This window comes from Epinephelus fuscoguttatus, linkage group LG24, assembly GCF_011397635.1.
Source record: "Epinephelus fuscoguttatus linkage group LG24, E.fuscoguttatus.final_Chr_v1".
In the NCBI taxonomy this organism is placed as follows: domain Eukaryota; kingdom Metazoa; phylum Chordata; class Actinopteri; order Perciformes; family Serranidae; genus Epinephelus; species Epinephelus fuscoguttatus.
This window is the reverse complement of record NC_064775.1, coordinates 15583866-15599391: the sequence shown is the minus strand read 5'-3', so window position 1 is coordinate 15599391 and position 15526 is coordinate 15583866. Positions and strand designations below refer to the sequence as shown.

Sequence of the window (15526 nt, the reverse complement as noted above, 5' to 3'; positions counted from 1 at the left end):
GTAATTAATTTCCCTGTCATATATCACCTTAGTAAAGAGGATTTGTCAGGATTTTAATGAAGCACACTTAACATGTAACCCAATGTCTCAGCATGCTCATTTTGTAGCCTGTGTAATCCTGGTGTAAGTGTTATTAAGCATTTTCAAGGTCTTTGTGTATCTTTTGTCATCAGATCATGACATATAATTCCCAATAATGGCTGATTTGTAAGAAATGACTGAAGGGGTTTCACTCATCCTGACAGAATAAGAAATAGCACCTTCACAGTGTCAGTATGGCTGCCCTGTTGGCGCATTCAAACTTAGTGAGCTTAGTGGTCACATGGCCACAAAGGAGATTCATCCATGCTTTACTCTCCACTCCATCGAATCAACTCATTCATCTATAAGCAGTGAAGGTATCCAAGTGACACACACCATGGGAGGGCCATCCCTTTGGCTCCTGAAAAGACTGAAATGTTCTACTGCTTCAGTTTGTCTGAAGACAAAGCCAAGAGTGCTTGAATAGAAAGTTCTTGAAATAAAGAAGGGAGGCTCACAAAAACACTCAACTTCCATGTTGCTTTAATTTTGCAAGCATGCTTTAAAATCTTAAGATCAGTATCTGTCTCTGGAGCTTGCAGACACACACGAAAAAAAAAACAACAACTCAGAGATTCTCAATTTCTGTCTCCCAACTCTAAAGTCCAATAATGTCAGCTTCTGGAAGAAAAATGGAGAGTTTCACAAAAACCTCTGCAGTGTGTAAACTTTGTAAAACTTTGATGAAGGGCTGCGGAAACACTGCTGCAGTGTCCAAACATTTGTTAATGTGTCACAGCAGTTTCAACAGAGACCACGGAGGCTGCAGGTAGTTCTGCTAACCTTTGTAGCGCAAGCATTAAAGATGATAAACATGCAATAAAATTTTTGGCTCTTTGCTTTTGCTCCTGAATGACTGGATAATTTCACAGCCACAGGTCGTGAAAAAGGACTTAAAAGGCAACTTTGGTGTTTTTCAACTTGGACCCAATGTTCCCATGTTTCTGTGTCTGAAGTGACTTATGGGAACAGCAATATTGTAAAGTAGTCCAGTCTTGAGTGAGGGTCTTGCAACTGGCAACCACAAAACAGGCTGCTTTGTAACCACTTGGGTCAGTGTACATCCACTAAAGGTGCTTGTTTTTGTCACTGACAGGCAGTCAGACAGTCTGATTATTATTCCAAGTGTCTGACAACATTATGGAAAGATTTTTAAAGAGATGGACCTTTTTGTTGAGGAGTAAGATCAGGTGATTGTGGCGATGGTAATTTATTGGCTGTTTCTGGTTGAACAATAATGATCTTACTCTGTAACAAACAGGTCTGTCTCTGTAGGGATCCTTTCCATACGTTGTCAGACACTTCAGATAGCAATCTGAGCCTGTCAGTGGCAAAATCAATCCCTTTTGGTGGACGTAAACTGACAGTGCATATTGCCGCGAGTGGTTATATTGCAGCCTGTTTTGTGGCTGCCAGCTGTAGCTCTCTTGCTCAATACTGGGCCAGTGTCCAAAACTGGTCTTCCCATTTGTCACCAAGACACAAAAACATGGACAAATAGGGTCCAGTATACACCGACGTTCCCCTATAAATAAATGAATCTGAGAAAGACAAATCACCATTTCCTTGTACCAGCCAGCATCCGTCGATATATGCAACCTGTGACAAGAGGTCACAAGTAAATATAGCTTCTTTTTTAAGGTGTTACAAGTCAAAAAGTTTGGGAGCCACTGATTTAAAGGGCTGAAGCCATCCTGATGTGTACATACATCCATAAGGGTAGTACTATAATATATATTTTTTCCCATATAGGGCTTGTAGACTTGGTCACTGCAACAAATCACATGCTGGTGATAAAAGTCAAAATGAAATAAGAGGACCGGTAAGCTGTCTATATATGGGCAAAGGTTTAAAGTAGTTAGCAGTGAGCTGTTTTTGTTGCAGGGTCTCCACATGTGATGGATAACAGACCCCTCTGCACAGTAGGACACATTTAATGACTTTAGGCCAATTATTATCATCGCTTTGGTCAACACAACTCATTTTCAGTGGCTCTAGTTTCTGGAAGACATTCAGAAGATCTGTAATCCCACTAGAATTGTAACCATAACTGCAGCTGCAATGGATGCTAAAAGATAAAGTATACACCTGTCATATATTTTGCTGTATTGATACAGTGAACCAAAGTCTTAAACTTTATTCACGGCGGCTACAGGAGGGTTAAAACCTTGGCAGTGTTCCACTCTGTGTGGAGGTCACATGTTGGCTCCGTGTTCCTGTGGTTTTCCTCCCACAGTCCAAACACATACAGGTCACATGAATCGGAGACTCTGTATTTCTAATCTCCCCACAGGTTGTTAAGGCTTTATGGTGTTTTTCCAACACAGGCTGTTACATGAATGACTGAATGTTCTGACACGCTCATGGCTCTGGGAAAACAGGCTTGAATGTTTTTCGCCTTTACTTCCTACTTTTTGGTCAACGCTGGTTTGCTCCCAAACCTAAAATATCTTACTCATTGAGAACACATTGTGATCACTCAGGTTACATTTGGAAACATCAACTTTGTAGTCTCTACTGCTGACAACACAAACAAGCTTTTGAGGTCTTTATTTAAGACTGTTCAAAATTTTAAAGTTGGAGTGCTGAACTTTTGTCTCCCCCCTCTGGCAATAAAAGCAATTACATACACAATGACTATGAATACCTGTAGGAGCACTCCCTTCAAGTATTTTTTTTTTAACTTTAATCCTTTAATCTGTTTCTTTTTTATCGGAAGCATCCTCTCCAGAAACTTTTCTTGGACGCTTCCTAGAATGTTCTAGCATAGCTTCTGCCAGAGCTCCTCCTAGCTGCTGCTCAGCCACTATGGTCTGTCCCCACTTCTTTTTGTTTCTTAATTTTTTATTTCAAACTGTCAACATACAAAGTACCAGAAGAAAACATCAGAATTATGCAAAAAAGACTGTATATAAAACTAGACAACGCATCTCCTCTTCCTCCCACTGTGCATTAATTAAGCCATATATTCAGGACATGGCTGCTGCCATCTTGCACTGGCAACGGCATTTGGAGCCAGAGTCTGCGCAGTAGCAATCTCAGCAATTTTAAGTTCTCACCCATCCAACCAGTCATGAGAACACCAGTTGGCCCACACAGTTGTCAGTCATGATGTCATTTCCCCTTTTTGTAACATCAAATTAATTAAAACCAAACTGAAAAGAAAAGTAAACGCTTGAATGTACACCAGAGTGATAAGAACTACCTAAAATGACAGAAACCATCTTTGGGAAAAATTAAATTGAGCTGTCATGTTGTCCGTCTTTATTATATAGTCTATGACTGACACCAAAACTCTGCTATACTGAGAAACAGAGAGCTTTCCCTGGTGGCAGTAAGCTTAATCAGCATTGTGTGAACTCATTTGGCGAAAGCTTGAAAGTAACAGAGGCTCATTTATATGTTAAAGTCCTAAACTCCAACTTTAAGAGGACTTGTATTTACATTTTCCTGACAAGGGACCTCTTGTGGTTATTCTGGTCATGGCTGTCCTTTCTCATACACTGAGGCAGAAGTGCTTTAATATTATTTAAATGCTGAAAAACCTCTCAGGAAGATGTTCGGGGTGTGTGATTGGGCGGACACCAAGTTTCAAGTGTCTGTTGTTTGCGTGCCATCTCCTACCAACAGTCAGTGTTGTCTTCTTTTAACCATGACTATGATCATTCTATAGCCTTAATTAAGTACTTTTAATTGATTAAGCATGAGCTTAACAGAGGTGGTGTTCCTGAAAATGCTTATATGAGTCATTTGGAAGGCACAGACAAACAACGTATTTTCTTATTCAGATATGAGGACTTGTTAAAATTAGCATGCAGACTTCATTTTTAACTAGGGCTGATTACAGAGTGAGAACCCATCTGCACATTTTCTAATGCCCCTGAAGAATCTGACTGACGTCTGCTGCTGCTCCCCCTCACTGTACTGAATAGACAAGTCTCCGAACACTAGGCCTCTCACTGGCCGGCCTTTGCACGTTGAGAGGAGCATGGCCACAGAACAAAAGCGAGGCCAGCGGTGAAGGCTCTGCTCCTGTCGCTTCGTTAAGCAGCAATGTCAGACCCAGCAGGTTGAAAAACCTCTGCCTCCACACACATTCAGTCCTCCTGGTGTGCAGTAGACAGGCACACATTCACCGCCTCCACTATCCAGAGCTGCGAGGAAATTAGTTAAAGGGTTAAAGGAGGGTGGGAGACATTTAACAAACCTGCTGAACTGTAGCTCACAAGAAGTATTTTTTGTAATGAATGTGAAATTTAAAAATAAATAAATGGTTTGATTATCATGCAAATTTAAACTAATGTATCCTTCAGTTTGATAATGAACGGTGCACACTAGGCCCGCTTATTGTTCTCTGCTGATTTCAGCTGACAGTTTAACTGCTTTCGGTGCAATTTGTTTTCATGGCTAAGACATAGACTGACACGTCTTCTGCTTTCAGCTGTTGCTCTTCAACTGTTTGATGGACATTTTAACTGCCTACAGGTATTAAAACTGCACAGAAACAAGATTCAGGCTGCACAGTTAAAGAAACACTTCAGTTATAGATTCTGTGTTGTGTTAGGAAAAGCTCATGTAGCCTCGAGCCTAAATGCTCATTTATACTCCTTTTACGTAGCAAAATAGGTCTGTTCAATTCGCTGTGATCGTCCTTTTGTTGGCATAGATACATCCACTCGATGGCAAGAGAGGGCAGAGTCAAATGTTTCTGACAATAACAAACATGGCGATGATGGAGGAGGTCGACGAGCTCATTAAATACAGCATGTTACACTGCCCCCATGATTTGTGGTGGTACTGCTGTGTATTGTCCGTATCTGTAAGCTTTTAGAAAACATTCACAACTATGGATGACTTGAACCCAGAAAACGCAGATGGCTCTGTCCATATACGCATGTAACACTGACCATAAATCAGCCATAAAGCAGAGATGAGGGGCGAGCTACGGATTCAGTCAGCAGTCTGGGATTGGGTATGTCATCCCCTGCTCAAAAATAACAGTGAGATGCTGTAACAGTAGAGTTGGCATCATCCTTTTGACCTGGATGTGCGTGTGTTCACACAGTGGTGAGAGTTTGGCATCACTGAGGGAACTTCTCAGATTGCCATCTCAGCTCTTCACTGCAGGTTGTTTAACATCATGACCAAATGTTTGACAGTATGCCCAACACAGCTGCTGGCATTGATGCAGCCTAAATCATCAGCTAATTTTTTTTGTGCCATTTTGTGACACGCTCTACGTAAAAGAGCCTTTGCTCTGGCCCCTGGACCTTTGGTCATCATCGGATCATCGTCTCTGAACAGATTTGATGTGTATAAATGAATTCTGATGTTGACACAAAGACCCTTCATGTGTCTCACAGTTCAAAGTTCACACCCCCGTTTGGCTCCGGGCCCAGGCTCGTCTTTGAATAGCTCTCCTCAGTCATGATGGCACCCTCGGTTTGAGAGTCGGCATTAGAGAGATTGGCGGCTCTGGCCTTTTGAGGTGAATTAGCCATGACTGAGTCCTGCTGACACTGAGGGGCTGGACACCCAGGGCAGATAGACAGAGCCAGCAGAAAGACCGCTGGGCTGGCAAAACTAATTTAAATGGATGGACAGGCGGACAGAGAGCAAGGAAGGGTGTGCAGAAGTGTAAAGTGCTATTACAGATGCTTAAGCTTTATATTTTGGTCACAAGATTTGTTGTCATCCTTGTTGTTTAATGTGCTTAAATTGACCGACTTCTCCTCTCCGACAGGTGTTTCCTGAGGACCTGATAGAAGACTGGATGTGGTTGTAACTATGGTTACGTCAGGGTGGGGGGCGTGGGCCCTCTCCCCCTGTGGCCTCGTGCTGATCATCTGTTCGTCTGTGTGTCTGTCCCAGCAGCCTCACATCAAACCAGCAGACTGTAGTCGAAAGGAGCATCCTGTTGTCTCTTACCAAGGTGAGTGCGTCAACATCAGTCTGCTTTTCCTTCAGCTGCACATATTTGTTGGTAAAAAAAAATCTGACATTAAAGTTATACATTTATGAGAAAAAAATTGGGATTTTCTCTCAGATTAAAGCAGTAAATTTCCAAGAAAAAACTCACAAATGTGCTGCCAGAAAGTCAGGTGACATAGTATAAAGCATAACAAAGACCATGTAGGGAGGAAAGTTGTGATGGATGAATTTGTACAGGACTTTCACCCAGGAGACCAGAGTTTGTGTCCAACATGGGTCATTGTTAGCTGTTAGTTTTAGGCTTAGCTGACTTAAAGCTGCTAAATGAGTGACTTTATCACTCTTTTTAATATGTCACCTGACTTTCTGGTAAATTTAACACTTTTATCTCAGAGAATATCCATTTTTTTTCCTCAGAAATTTAGCGTTTTAATCTCAAGGAATTTCCAACATTATTTTATTGTAAATATACAACTTAAGTCTCAGAGAAGTTTCTTTTGTGTGTGTGTGTGTGTGTGTGTGTGTGTGTGTGTGTGTGTGTAAATTTACCACTTCAATCTTAGAGAATAACCAAAATTGTTTCCTGTAAATTTACCACTCTAATTTTAGAGAATATTCTTTTCTTTTTTTAAAAAAAAATATTTTTTTGGGGCATTTTGCCTTTATTGGACAGGACAGGTAAGCGTGAAGGGGGGAGAGAGAGAAGGGGGGATGACATGCAGCAAAGGGCCACAGGCTGAATTTGAACCCGGGCCGCTGCGGCAGCAGCCTTGTATATGGGGTGCCTGCTCTACCACTAAGCCACCGACACCCCAAGAATATTCTTTTCTTTTCCTCATTGATTTACCACTCTAATCTCTGAGAAGTGTTTTCTCGTACATTTTCCACTTTAATCTCAAAGATTTTCCAGGGTTTTTTTCTCATAAATTCACCACTTTAATTTCAAAGAATGTCTGGGGTCTTTTTTCTGTTTATTTATCACGATGATCTCAGAGAATATTCAGTTTTTTTCTTGGAAATTTACCACTTTAATTTCAAATAATTTCTGCGTTTTTTTCTGTCAGTTTACCACTTAAATCTCAAAGATAATTCTTTTTTTTCCTGAATTGTCCATTAGATTGTCCAATTTTTTTTCTCGAAAATTTACCACATTAATCTTGGAGAATATCTGAGTTTTTTCTTGTAAATTTACCACCTTAATCTCTGAGAATATCTGGATTTTCTTGTAAATTTAACTCTTTAATCTCAGAGTATGTCCAAGGTTTTTTCTGTGAATTAACCACTTAAATGTCAGAGAATATCTGAAGTTTTTCCTTGTAGGTATCCAACTTTAATCTAAAAAAAATATTCCTGCTTCACCCAGCTCCTTTTTGTGTACCTCCAATGTCCTTAATACTCTGTCGTATGTCTCCTACTGAGCTGTTGGTATAACGTTGATGAATATAAGTGTGTGCATGGACTCAGTGTTGGCTGCCACAGATCGTTATGTCCACAGGCATGTGCACAAAATTAATTTGAATTCAGTAGCTCCTTCTGAAATTCTTTGTCGTCTAAGTGAAGGTTTGTATTTATGTCATATTGTTGCCCTCTTTAATGGTGTTCAAAGTGGAACAGAGACCTCAAAAATGGTGGTATGGAAGAACCAGGATTTAGTCGTTGCTCTCAAAGTGTTGCTTCACATTTAACATGAGACGAATAAAGAATAACTATTATGAAACACGAGGCTTGAGTTAATAGAGACAATAAAAGCACGGCAGTGTTAAAAGCTCTCAGGTGGCATTAATCTGTATTAAAGAGCTATCTTATGCATCAACGCTCGCAGTTAAAAGTTATAGGTTTTATTATTCTAGAATTATGTTTGGACATTTGAACAGACAGAAAGGTTTATATGAAATGAATAAATGTTTTGAGTGTCTACAGCATGGCCTCATTAAATGTCCTTATTCAGCTGTCTAACAACTGTGAAAGAATCTGTGATGATATTATTTTGACAGGATGTCAGCTTCCATTCAGCTCAAAGTGTCGCACTGGCAAACTATGTTGTTATTGTTTTGGATACTTTGTCCCACAAGCTAGGCCGTCCAATAAAAGGGACCAGCATTAATTTAGACACCAGTAAATTGCTCTGAAGCAGTGTGGGAAGGATTCATTTGTTGCACTTTATGTGGTTTGTTCACACACTACCCAAAGATGATGTAAACAGCCAGTGGCTTGTTTACTGTTCAGTTTTTGGTTTGCTGTCATCCTGCCCGGGGTAGAGGTTTTAAATCAAGTCCATTTAATTTAATCTATTGTAATAATAAACTTTATTGATAGAGCACCTTTCATAAACAAAGTCACAGCGTGCTTTCCAGGGTAAAAAACAATGTGCAATTAAATAAAGTCAGGCAAATAAAAACATAGAGAATAAAATTAAATTGAAATGTACTGCAGTACGATAAAAGAGTCATACCAAGGGCATTGCTTTTATTAATATTCCTGTTGATACTGTAATCATTTCAACCAGCCTTTTTTGAAGCCTTGTCCTGAGCCTCCATTCTGGCATCAGGTCCAATGGCTCACAGGAAGTCGCAGAGCTGAGGGATCAGGTGATTCACTGCAGAGAAATGTGACACATCAGTAAAACACTGAGGGGCCTAGAGCTGTGAGCCAGGTACCATTTGGTTGTCAGGGGTTCCCACACACTTTTTTATCATGACTCTACATGACTTTTCTCCCTTACATGTCCCACGATCCTGTTGTTCTCTCTCTGTCCAGCGCTGAGGCCGTGGATGTCGGAGTTCTCCCACCCAGGAGTGAAGGATTTCTCCCAGCTGGCCCTGGACCTGAGCAGAAACCAGCTGATTGTGGGAGCAAGGTGACAAATAAATACACTTAAAGCAGACAAACAGCATCCAGTCAACATGTTGTCAATGTACAATGTTGTCTGCTGCGTTATCTCTAACATGAAGCATCTCTTTTACAGAAACTTCCTCTTTAGACTGAATTTGAGCGACGCCTCGCTTATACAGGTAACATTAGCCCAGCCAAGAGCGTAAGTTGTAAGAGATAAGAGATGTGACACCTTTTAGTTTGTAGTTTAACTAATTTCTCTGTTATACAAGCAAAAATTTGAATTGATAAAAATGAATAAAACTATATTTGATTTATTTAAATATGTACTTTAAATACTTTTTTTTACATTTTTAAAAAGTAATGTGGTGAAAGAAATTCTGTAAATATTTATTAAAAATTTTAAGTGAATGTGTTTAATGTGTGTTTTTGTTTCACACACACGTTTTTTGCTTAAAGGAATAGTTCAACATTTTGGGCATATTTTCTGCTGCTCTTAGTGATCCTTTCAACCTTTCAAACCTTTTGAGTTTTGATACTTTAAGAAGATAAAGTCATCATGTGTACGGTTACATGAGTAAAATTAAATACATTGATTGTAATGTATTGATTCAGCATCCCACATGTATGTAGTCTGGCTTTTTAAGATCAATACCATGAGAGTTACCTCTTCAGCCTTGTGTTGCATTCATGTGTTGTTGGAGTAATCTGGAAAATGGGCTCTTCATCCTATTTCATGGCTCACCTGAACTGTTTCCTTTCCTCTTTGTTACCAACGTGTTGTTTAAATGCTCCTAGTTTGTAGTATCCATGTTGTTTCCGCATTACAGCTTAAAGCACATGAACACACTGAAGTTGGAAGATTTTTTGAAGTAGCACGTAAATGTACCATTGACTTTGGTTAGTGGAGGTCTCTCGAGGACTCAAGTCCGATTTAATCGATCCTGGCTCGTTCACACTTCATTTGCTCTCGTTCAGTGAGTGTAGCTGCCTGGCTGTCGAGACTTGAGTCTGATTTAATCACATCTCATTCACCCACCATAGTGGGCACCGTGAGCAGAACCCCATGATAAGAGGGCGAATTGGAAAAGTTGGGTTTCAGGAACGCTCGGACGTTCCTCAGACTGACCCGGTTAATACTGGACACCAAAAAACAGTCGTTAAAAATGATTTGTTTGGTCTCTTTCACACATCACTAGCTGTCAGGTCTGATAGCTTAGCTTTACATAGAGACTGGAAGTAGGAGGGAAACAGCTCTTCTGTCCAAACGCAAAAAAAAGTGAATAAGCATATTTACCAAAATGTTTAACCAGTCCTTTAAATTTTGTGCAAATGTTCCAGGTGTGTTTTCTGATTTTCTTATTACATGTAGCATGAAGTGCCAGTACCTAAACTTCTGTCTGTGCTGTGATCCTGTATAAGTTAATTTTGTTGTAAACAAACCAAAACATTAATATTTTTGTTCCCCAGGAGGCAGAATGGGCGCCCGATGAAGACACAAAGCGCTCATGTCAGAGCAAGGGGAAGTCTGAGGTAGTGTGTCATGTCATGTAACAGTCCTCTTTCACTCTATTCAACATGCGGATCACCTGAAATAAGGTTTTATTAATAGACCTTTTTCACAGAGGACATTTTGACATGTCACAGTTCGAGAAGCACAGGTGTAAATAATGAAAATAATGATGGCTGAATTCCATTTAGCTGCTTTAATCACATGTTGTTGGTATTGTGCATGCTTCCTCACTGTCACAAGTACTGTGACTGCTGCAACAAGTCAAAATGCCTGCTGTGTGAAAGGCTAATGATGAACAAAGCTGAGTTGTGGTGTGTTTGTCTACAGGAGGAGTGTCAAAACTACATCCGGGTTTTGCTTATAAGTGGGGGGACGCTCTTCATGTGTGGGACCAATGCTTTCACCCCAGTCTGCATAACCAGGCAGGTTGGTACAACAGTTGACCATCATGAGATGTGATGAAGCGAGTTTTGTTGAGCCATCGGGATCAAAATTAATCAGAAAAAATACAAGTGAGAACTCATTCACAACAGAATCTCAAGACAATTTAAAGCCTCTTCAAGTTATTTTTTGTACTGTAATGAAATGCCTTAAGGTAGAAAAAACACATTATGCAATCTTTGAAAACTGTCAATAGAAAGTTTTTTTTTCAAAATCACAGGAGTAGAAACTGATGGTTATTTTCATTTCTCATTTTTGATTAATCCGTCAAATATTTTTCTTATTGATTAATGAAATGTTTAGACTATGGAATAGAAAAATAGTTTAAAAAAATTCCTGTTAGATTTCTTTCAAATCAAAAGATTTTCCATTTACATGGCATAAAAGAGAAAAATTCATAAAATCCTCACATTTGAAAAGATGGAACCAGTAAATTGTGAAGCATTTCTGTGCAATTAAAAAAAAATGATCAATGACTCATCATTTCAGCCCTAAAAAGGAGGCTCTTCTGTGAAATGAATGCTTATGAATAATTGGTTTTGTTGGCTTTATGACCCTAGAAGTTATTAACATAAATAATAGGTTTTTATAAAGACACCTTTCACCACCACAAAAGTTAAGTAAATTAAATTGCAACCCACAGTGCGAATCAAATATTAAAACAGAAGCTGCAGATTCTGTATTTCCCTCTGACAGAGTTCTGCAGGAATGAGTCCTAAAACCCAAAAATAAGTTAGCAGTTTAGCACTTCCTGGTGTCCATGAAAGTTAATGTTTTTTTTTAAACTGGTTTTAAAGTTAGATGCCTGAAATAAGGTCTGTGTAAAACAAGCTTCAGAGACTATACTGTTTTGTTTTAGCAAAACGGGTTTGTATCATAAACGTTTGTTTGCCACTGGGCTAATTTTCTGCAATGATAAAAAAACTCCAGTGAAAAAATACCACTGGCTTGTTGTCGAGGGAACCAGACCGACGCTAACTTCCATGTTGGCTTTAAAATAAACTGTATCACCGTAGCACTCTTTCATTTCTTCGTTTGTTGTGAATTCAGTTGTGTTTTTATACGTTTCCACCTCCTGTCAGATTGATAACATCAGCCAGGTGTTGGACACAGTGAATGGTGTTGCCCGCTGTCCCTATGACCCACGCCACAACTCCACTGCCATGGTAACAGAGCGGGGCGAGTTGTATGCTGCTACAGTGATCGACTTCTCAGGACGTGACCCCGTCATCTACAGGAGCCTGGGGAACATGCCGCCACTGCGCACCGCCCAGTACAACTCCAAATGGCTCAACGGTAAACAAACACTAACTTCTCTTGTCTTCTCTTGATGTGTGTGGGTGTCATATGTTTTCATTCCTCCTCTCATGTGTCTTTTAGAGCCTAATTTTGTGTCTGTGTATGAGATCGGTCGGTTTGCCTACTTCTTCCTGAGAGAAACTGCTGTTGAAAACGACTGTGGGAAGATAGTGTTCTCTCGCGTCGCCCGGGTCTGTAAGAACGATATGGGTGGACGTTTCCTGTTGGAGGACACCTGGACCACCTTCATGAAGGCCAGACTCAACTGCTCACGCTCAGGAGAAATCCCCTTTTATTACAACGAGCTGCAGAGCACCTTTTACTTACCAGAGCAGGACCTGATCTATGGCATCTTCACCACTAACGTGTGAGTAATAATGTTCATTGTGGGTTAACGTTCTTTCTCAAACAGAAAATGGGAGTGCTGTTGTTTTGTCCTGTCTAATCACACCCTCTCGTCCTTTAGGAACAGTATATCAGCTTCTGCCGTCTGTGCCTTCAATCTGAGCTCCATCACCCAGGCCTTCAACGGACCCTTCCGCTACCAGGAGAACCCCCGCACCGCCTGGCTCTCCACCCCAAACCCCATACCCAATTTTCAGGTAACTCACATGTTTAAACAACCTGGCTCCATACAGCTATTCTTCTCTGACAACATGGTGTTGATAGCTGAGAAAATGTGAAGCAGGAAGTCTTGTCCTTCCACAGTTTCCTATCCTTCCCTCCGAGAAGTTTTCTAAAGACTGACACTCATTTCGTGTTACGGTGCCAAGTGCAGAGATAGCTTATTGCAGTATGGCACAAAGAAAGTTCTAGCTCAGCCCTGTCAAATATATCTGCAACAATAAGTGCTTGGCAAGTTTCCCAACACATATACAAAATGTTCCCCAATATGGGCTGCAGGGACATTGTCGTGACATTTCAGTTTATGTAATCTCTGCATTTCATGTGCGGTACTTTAGTTATTTTAAAATTCAGATTTGCTTTTATTTAACATACACTGTGATGGCCTCCTGCAGCTTTCACACTCCTTTCTCCTCTAGATTCAGACTTTGCATGTGCTCCTCTGTGTGAATGTCAGGGTAATCACCGGTAAGCACAGCCAAGGCTACATAGCTTGCAAATGATATTTTACCTGGGGGTCTGCTGTTGCCTGTGACTGGTATTTTCCCAAGGATCTGTTTGACAGATGGGAGAATCCATCATGGAGATATGCAGCATTTCTTCCACCACATATCCAGCGACAAGCTTCATTAGTCATTTGTTCCTTGTAGCCTGCAGCTGTCCACAAGTAAAATCCAGTTTTGGTTGTTTAGCCAGTGTAGGGTTACAGGCATCCTTCATAGCTACAGCGGGTTCATCTTTGGTGGGGTGTATTTCCTGGAGCTTCAGGTTGTTGTGCAGTTAGTTGTAGTCAGTGTTTTCTTTTCCACTATACTGAGAAAAACACAGGCGTCAGAGGAGCGACAGAGGTGACTGCTCCAGATAGCCTTCTGGAAATAGCTGTTTTTCAGACTTCTGATTGTCCAACATTTTTCTCTTCCTCTACTTCTTTGCATGATTGGCCAACATGGCTTCAGGGGCTACAGTTATATTGCCACTTTTTGGTTTAGCATGCATTTTGATTTGTGCTTGTGCGCACAGGATTTGTTTTTTGAGAGGAAGGATTGTTAAAAAAGATATCAGAAACATGTTTGAAAACCACCAGCCTATGTCCTTAATACGTGACATTACTCCCTCAGTGTGGCACACTGGAGGAGGGAGGTCCCGGGGGGAACCTGACAGAGCGTAGCCTCCAGGATGCCCAGCGACTCTTCCTCATGAACGATGTGGTCCAGCCGGTCACCATCAACCCTCTGCTCACCCAGGACAACCTGCGATTCTCCAAGCTGGTGGTGGACATCGTGCAGGGCCGAGACACCCTCTACCATGTCATGTACATTGGCACTGGTGAGCAAGACGGGAAAAAGCTGGGGTAAAATTGAGTAATAATAAACTCAGATGAAGAGAGTAGATCAGTTTCATCCCAGAACTTTTCTCATTTGTCTAATCAGAGTACGGCACCATCCTGAAGACTCTCTCCACAACCAATAAAAGCCTTCAAGGCTGCTACCTGGAGGAGCTCAGGCTCCTCCCTCAAGGGCAGATCGGACCAATCAAGAGCCTGCAGATCCTCCACAGTGACAGATCTCTGATCGTTGGGCTTGATGACAGACTGGTGAAGATCCCATTAGAGCGCTGCTCCAGCTATCCAACTGAACGGTATGACCCAGTGTACAAAACTGCAACATAATATTTCCGAAAAGTAAATGAGGCTTTCAGTAATGAGAATTGGATTTATTTCGTTTTTCTGCAATCAGTCCTTTGGTCCAAGTTGCAGTTTCAAATTTGGGAGTCATCTCACTTTGCAGGCTTGCAGCTACTGCTAGTGTCAGTGTGCAAATTACTAACTCAACTTGAAAATACTTAAAAAGATTGATGAAGTTAGTGCCATTAAAGAGACAAACACATGTGGGTGGCCAAGTCTGAAAGGCCCGCAATAAACGCTGACAAAGATGATTATGTTAAGAGCCCAGTTTATTTCCCCCGTAAAGAAACTGCTTTTGAACTGTCAGTCCATATTTTGGCAGAGCAGACATTACATAAGCAGGCATTAAATGAGTTTGTTGACGCTACTAGAATATGTTGACAACCTTACAAAATATTGTATGATGTCTCAGTATCAGTCCCTCCAGCAGCACTCCCACTTGAAACAGGGAAAACAATGATTATCTTGAAACATCCTGCTGAATGCACACTGTAGAAATGTGAAGACCATCGGAGCTTTTGACTTGACGTTTATGCAACTGTAACAAATGGTTGTCTGCACTCACATTAGTCAGTGCATGGAAGCTCGGGACCCTTACTGCGGCTGGGATCACAAACAGAAGCGCTGCACCACCATCGAGGAGAGCTCCAACATGAACCAGTGGACCCAAAACATCACTGAGTGCCCAGTAAGATGCACACACAGTCAGTCTGGTGCATTGGTCCTTACTTTATTAACACTGTATTTTAAAATACTGGAGGAGTTCATGAAAAATGTCTGAAAGAATTGCTCTTAGATTTCCGTGAGGTTATTGTCAAAAAAAAAACATTGTCAGCAATCTTATAATTTATAATGAATTAAAGGGGACCTATTATGCTTTTCCTTATTTTCTGTCCGATATAAAATGTTGCAATATCAGATGTCCATATTAAATGTTGCCAAAGTTTTAATTAATGAGGTAAACACATGTAAAAGTAATCCCTGTGGGCAAAAACCTCAGGCTTCAGATAATTCTGAATACTCTGTTTACAACATTATTTTCTACTTTACCTACAAGCTGACGTCAGCTTGTGACAGATTTCTTTTTATGGTCTTCTGCTCCAGGCCCGTGAATGCAAGTA

General features: G+C 40.7%; 1 protein-coding gene across 3 annotated transcripts in view; it reads left to right on the top strand.

The window, feature by feature from the left end:
* LOC125885210 (semaphorin-5B-like) overlaps window positions 1-15526 on the top strand; it is a 50210-nt gene that overhangs the window by 20892 nt on the left and 13792 nt on the right. For all 3 annotated transcript variants that reach the window (XM_049570750.1, XM_049570752.1, XM_049570753.1), the window contains 11 exons: window positions 5825-6013; window positions 8770-8869; window positions 8978-9023; window positions 10315-10377; window positions 10685-10783; window positions 11881-12094; window positions 12179-12464; window positions 12564-12699; window positions 13840-14047; window positions 14152-14359; window positions 14976-15093. In XM_049570750.1, the coding sequence (XP_049426707.1) occupies window positions 5869-6013; window positions 8770-8869; window positions 8978-9023; window positions 10315-10377; window positions 10685-10783; window positions 11881-12094; window positions 12179-12464; window positions 12564-12699; window positions 13840-14047; window positions 14152-14359; window positions 14976-15093 (1623 nt within the window). In that variant the 5' untranslated portion in view covers window positions 5825-5868. The remainder of the gene's footprint in view (window positions 1-5824; window positions 6014-8769; window positions 8870-8977; window positions 9024-10314; window positions 10378-10684; window positions 10784-11880; window positions 12095-12178; window positions 12465-12563; window positions 12700-13839; window positions 14048-14151; window positions 14360-14975; window positions 15094-15526) is intronic.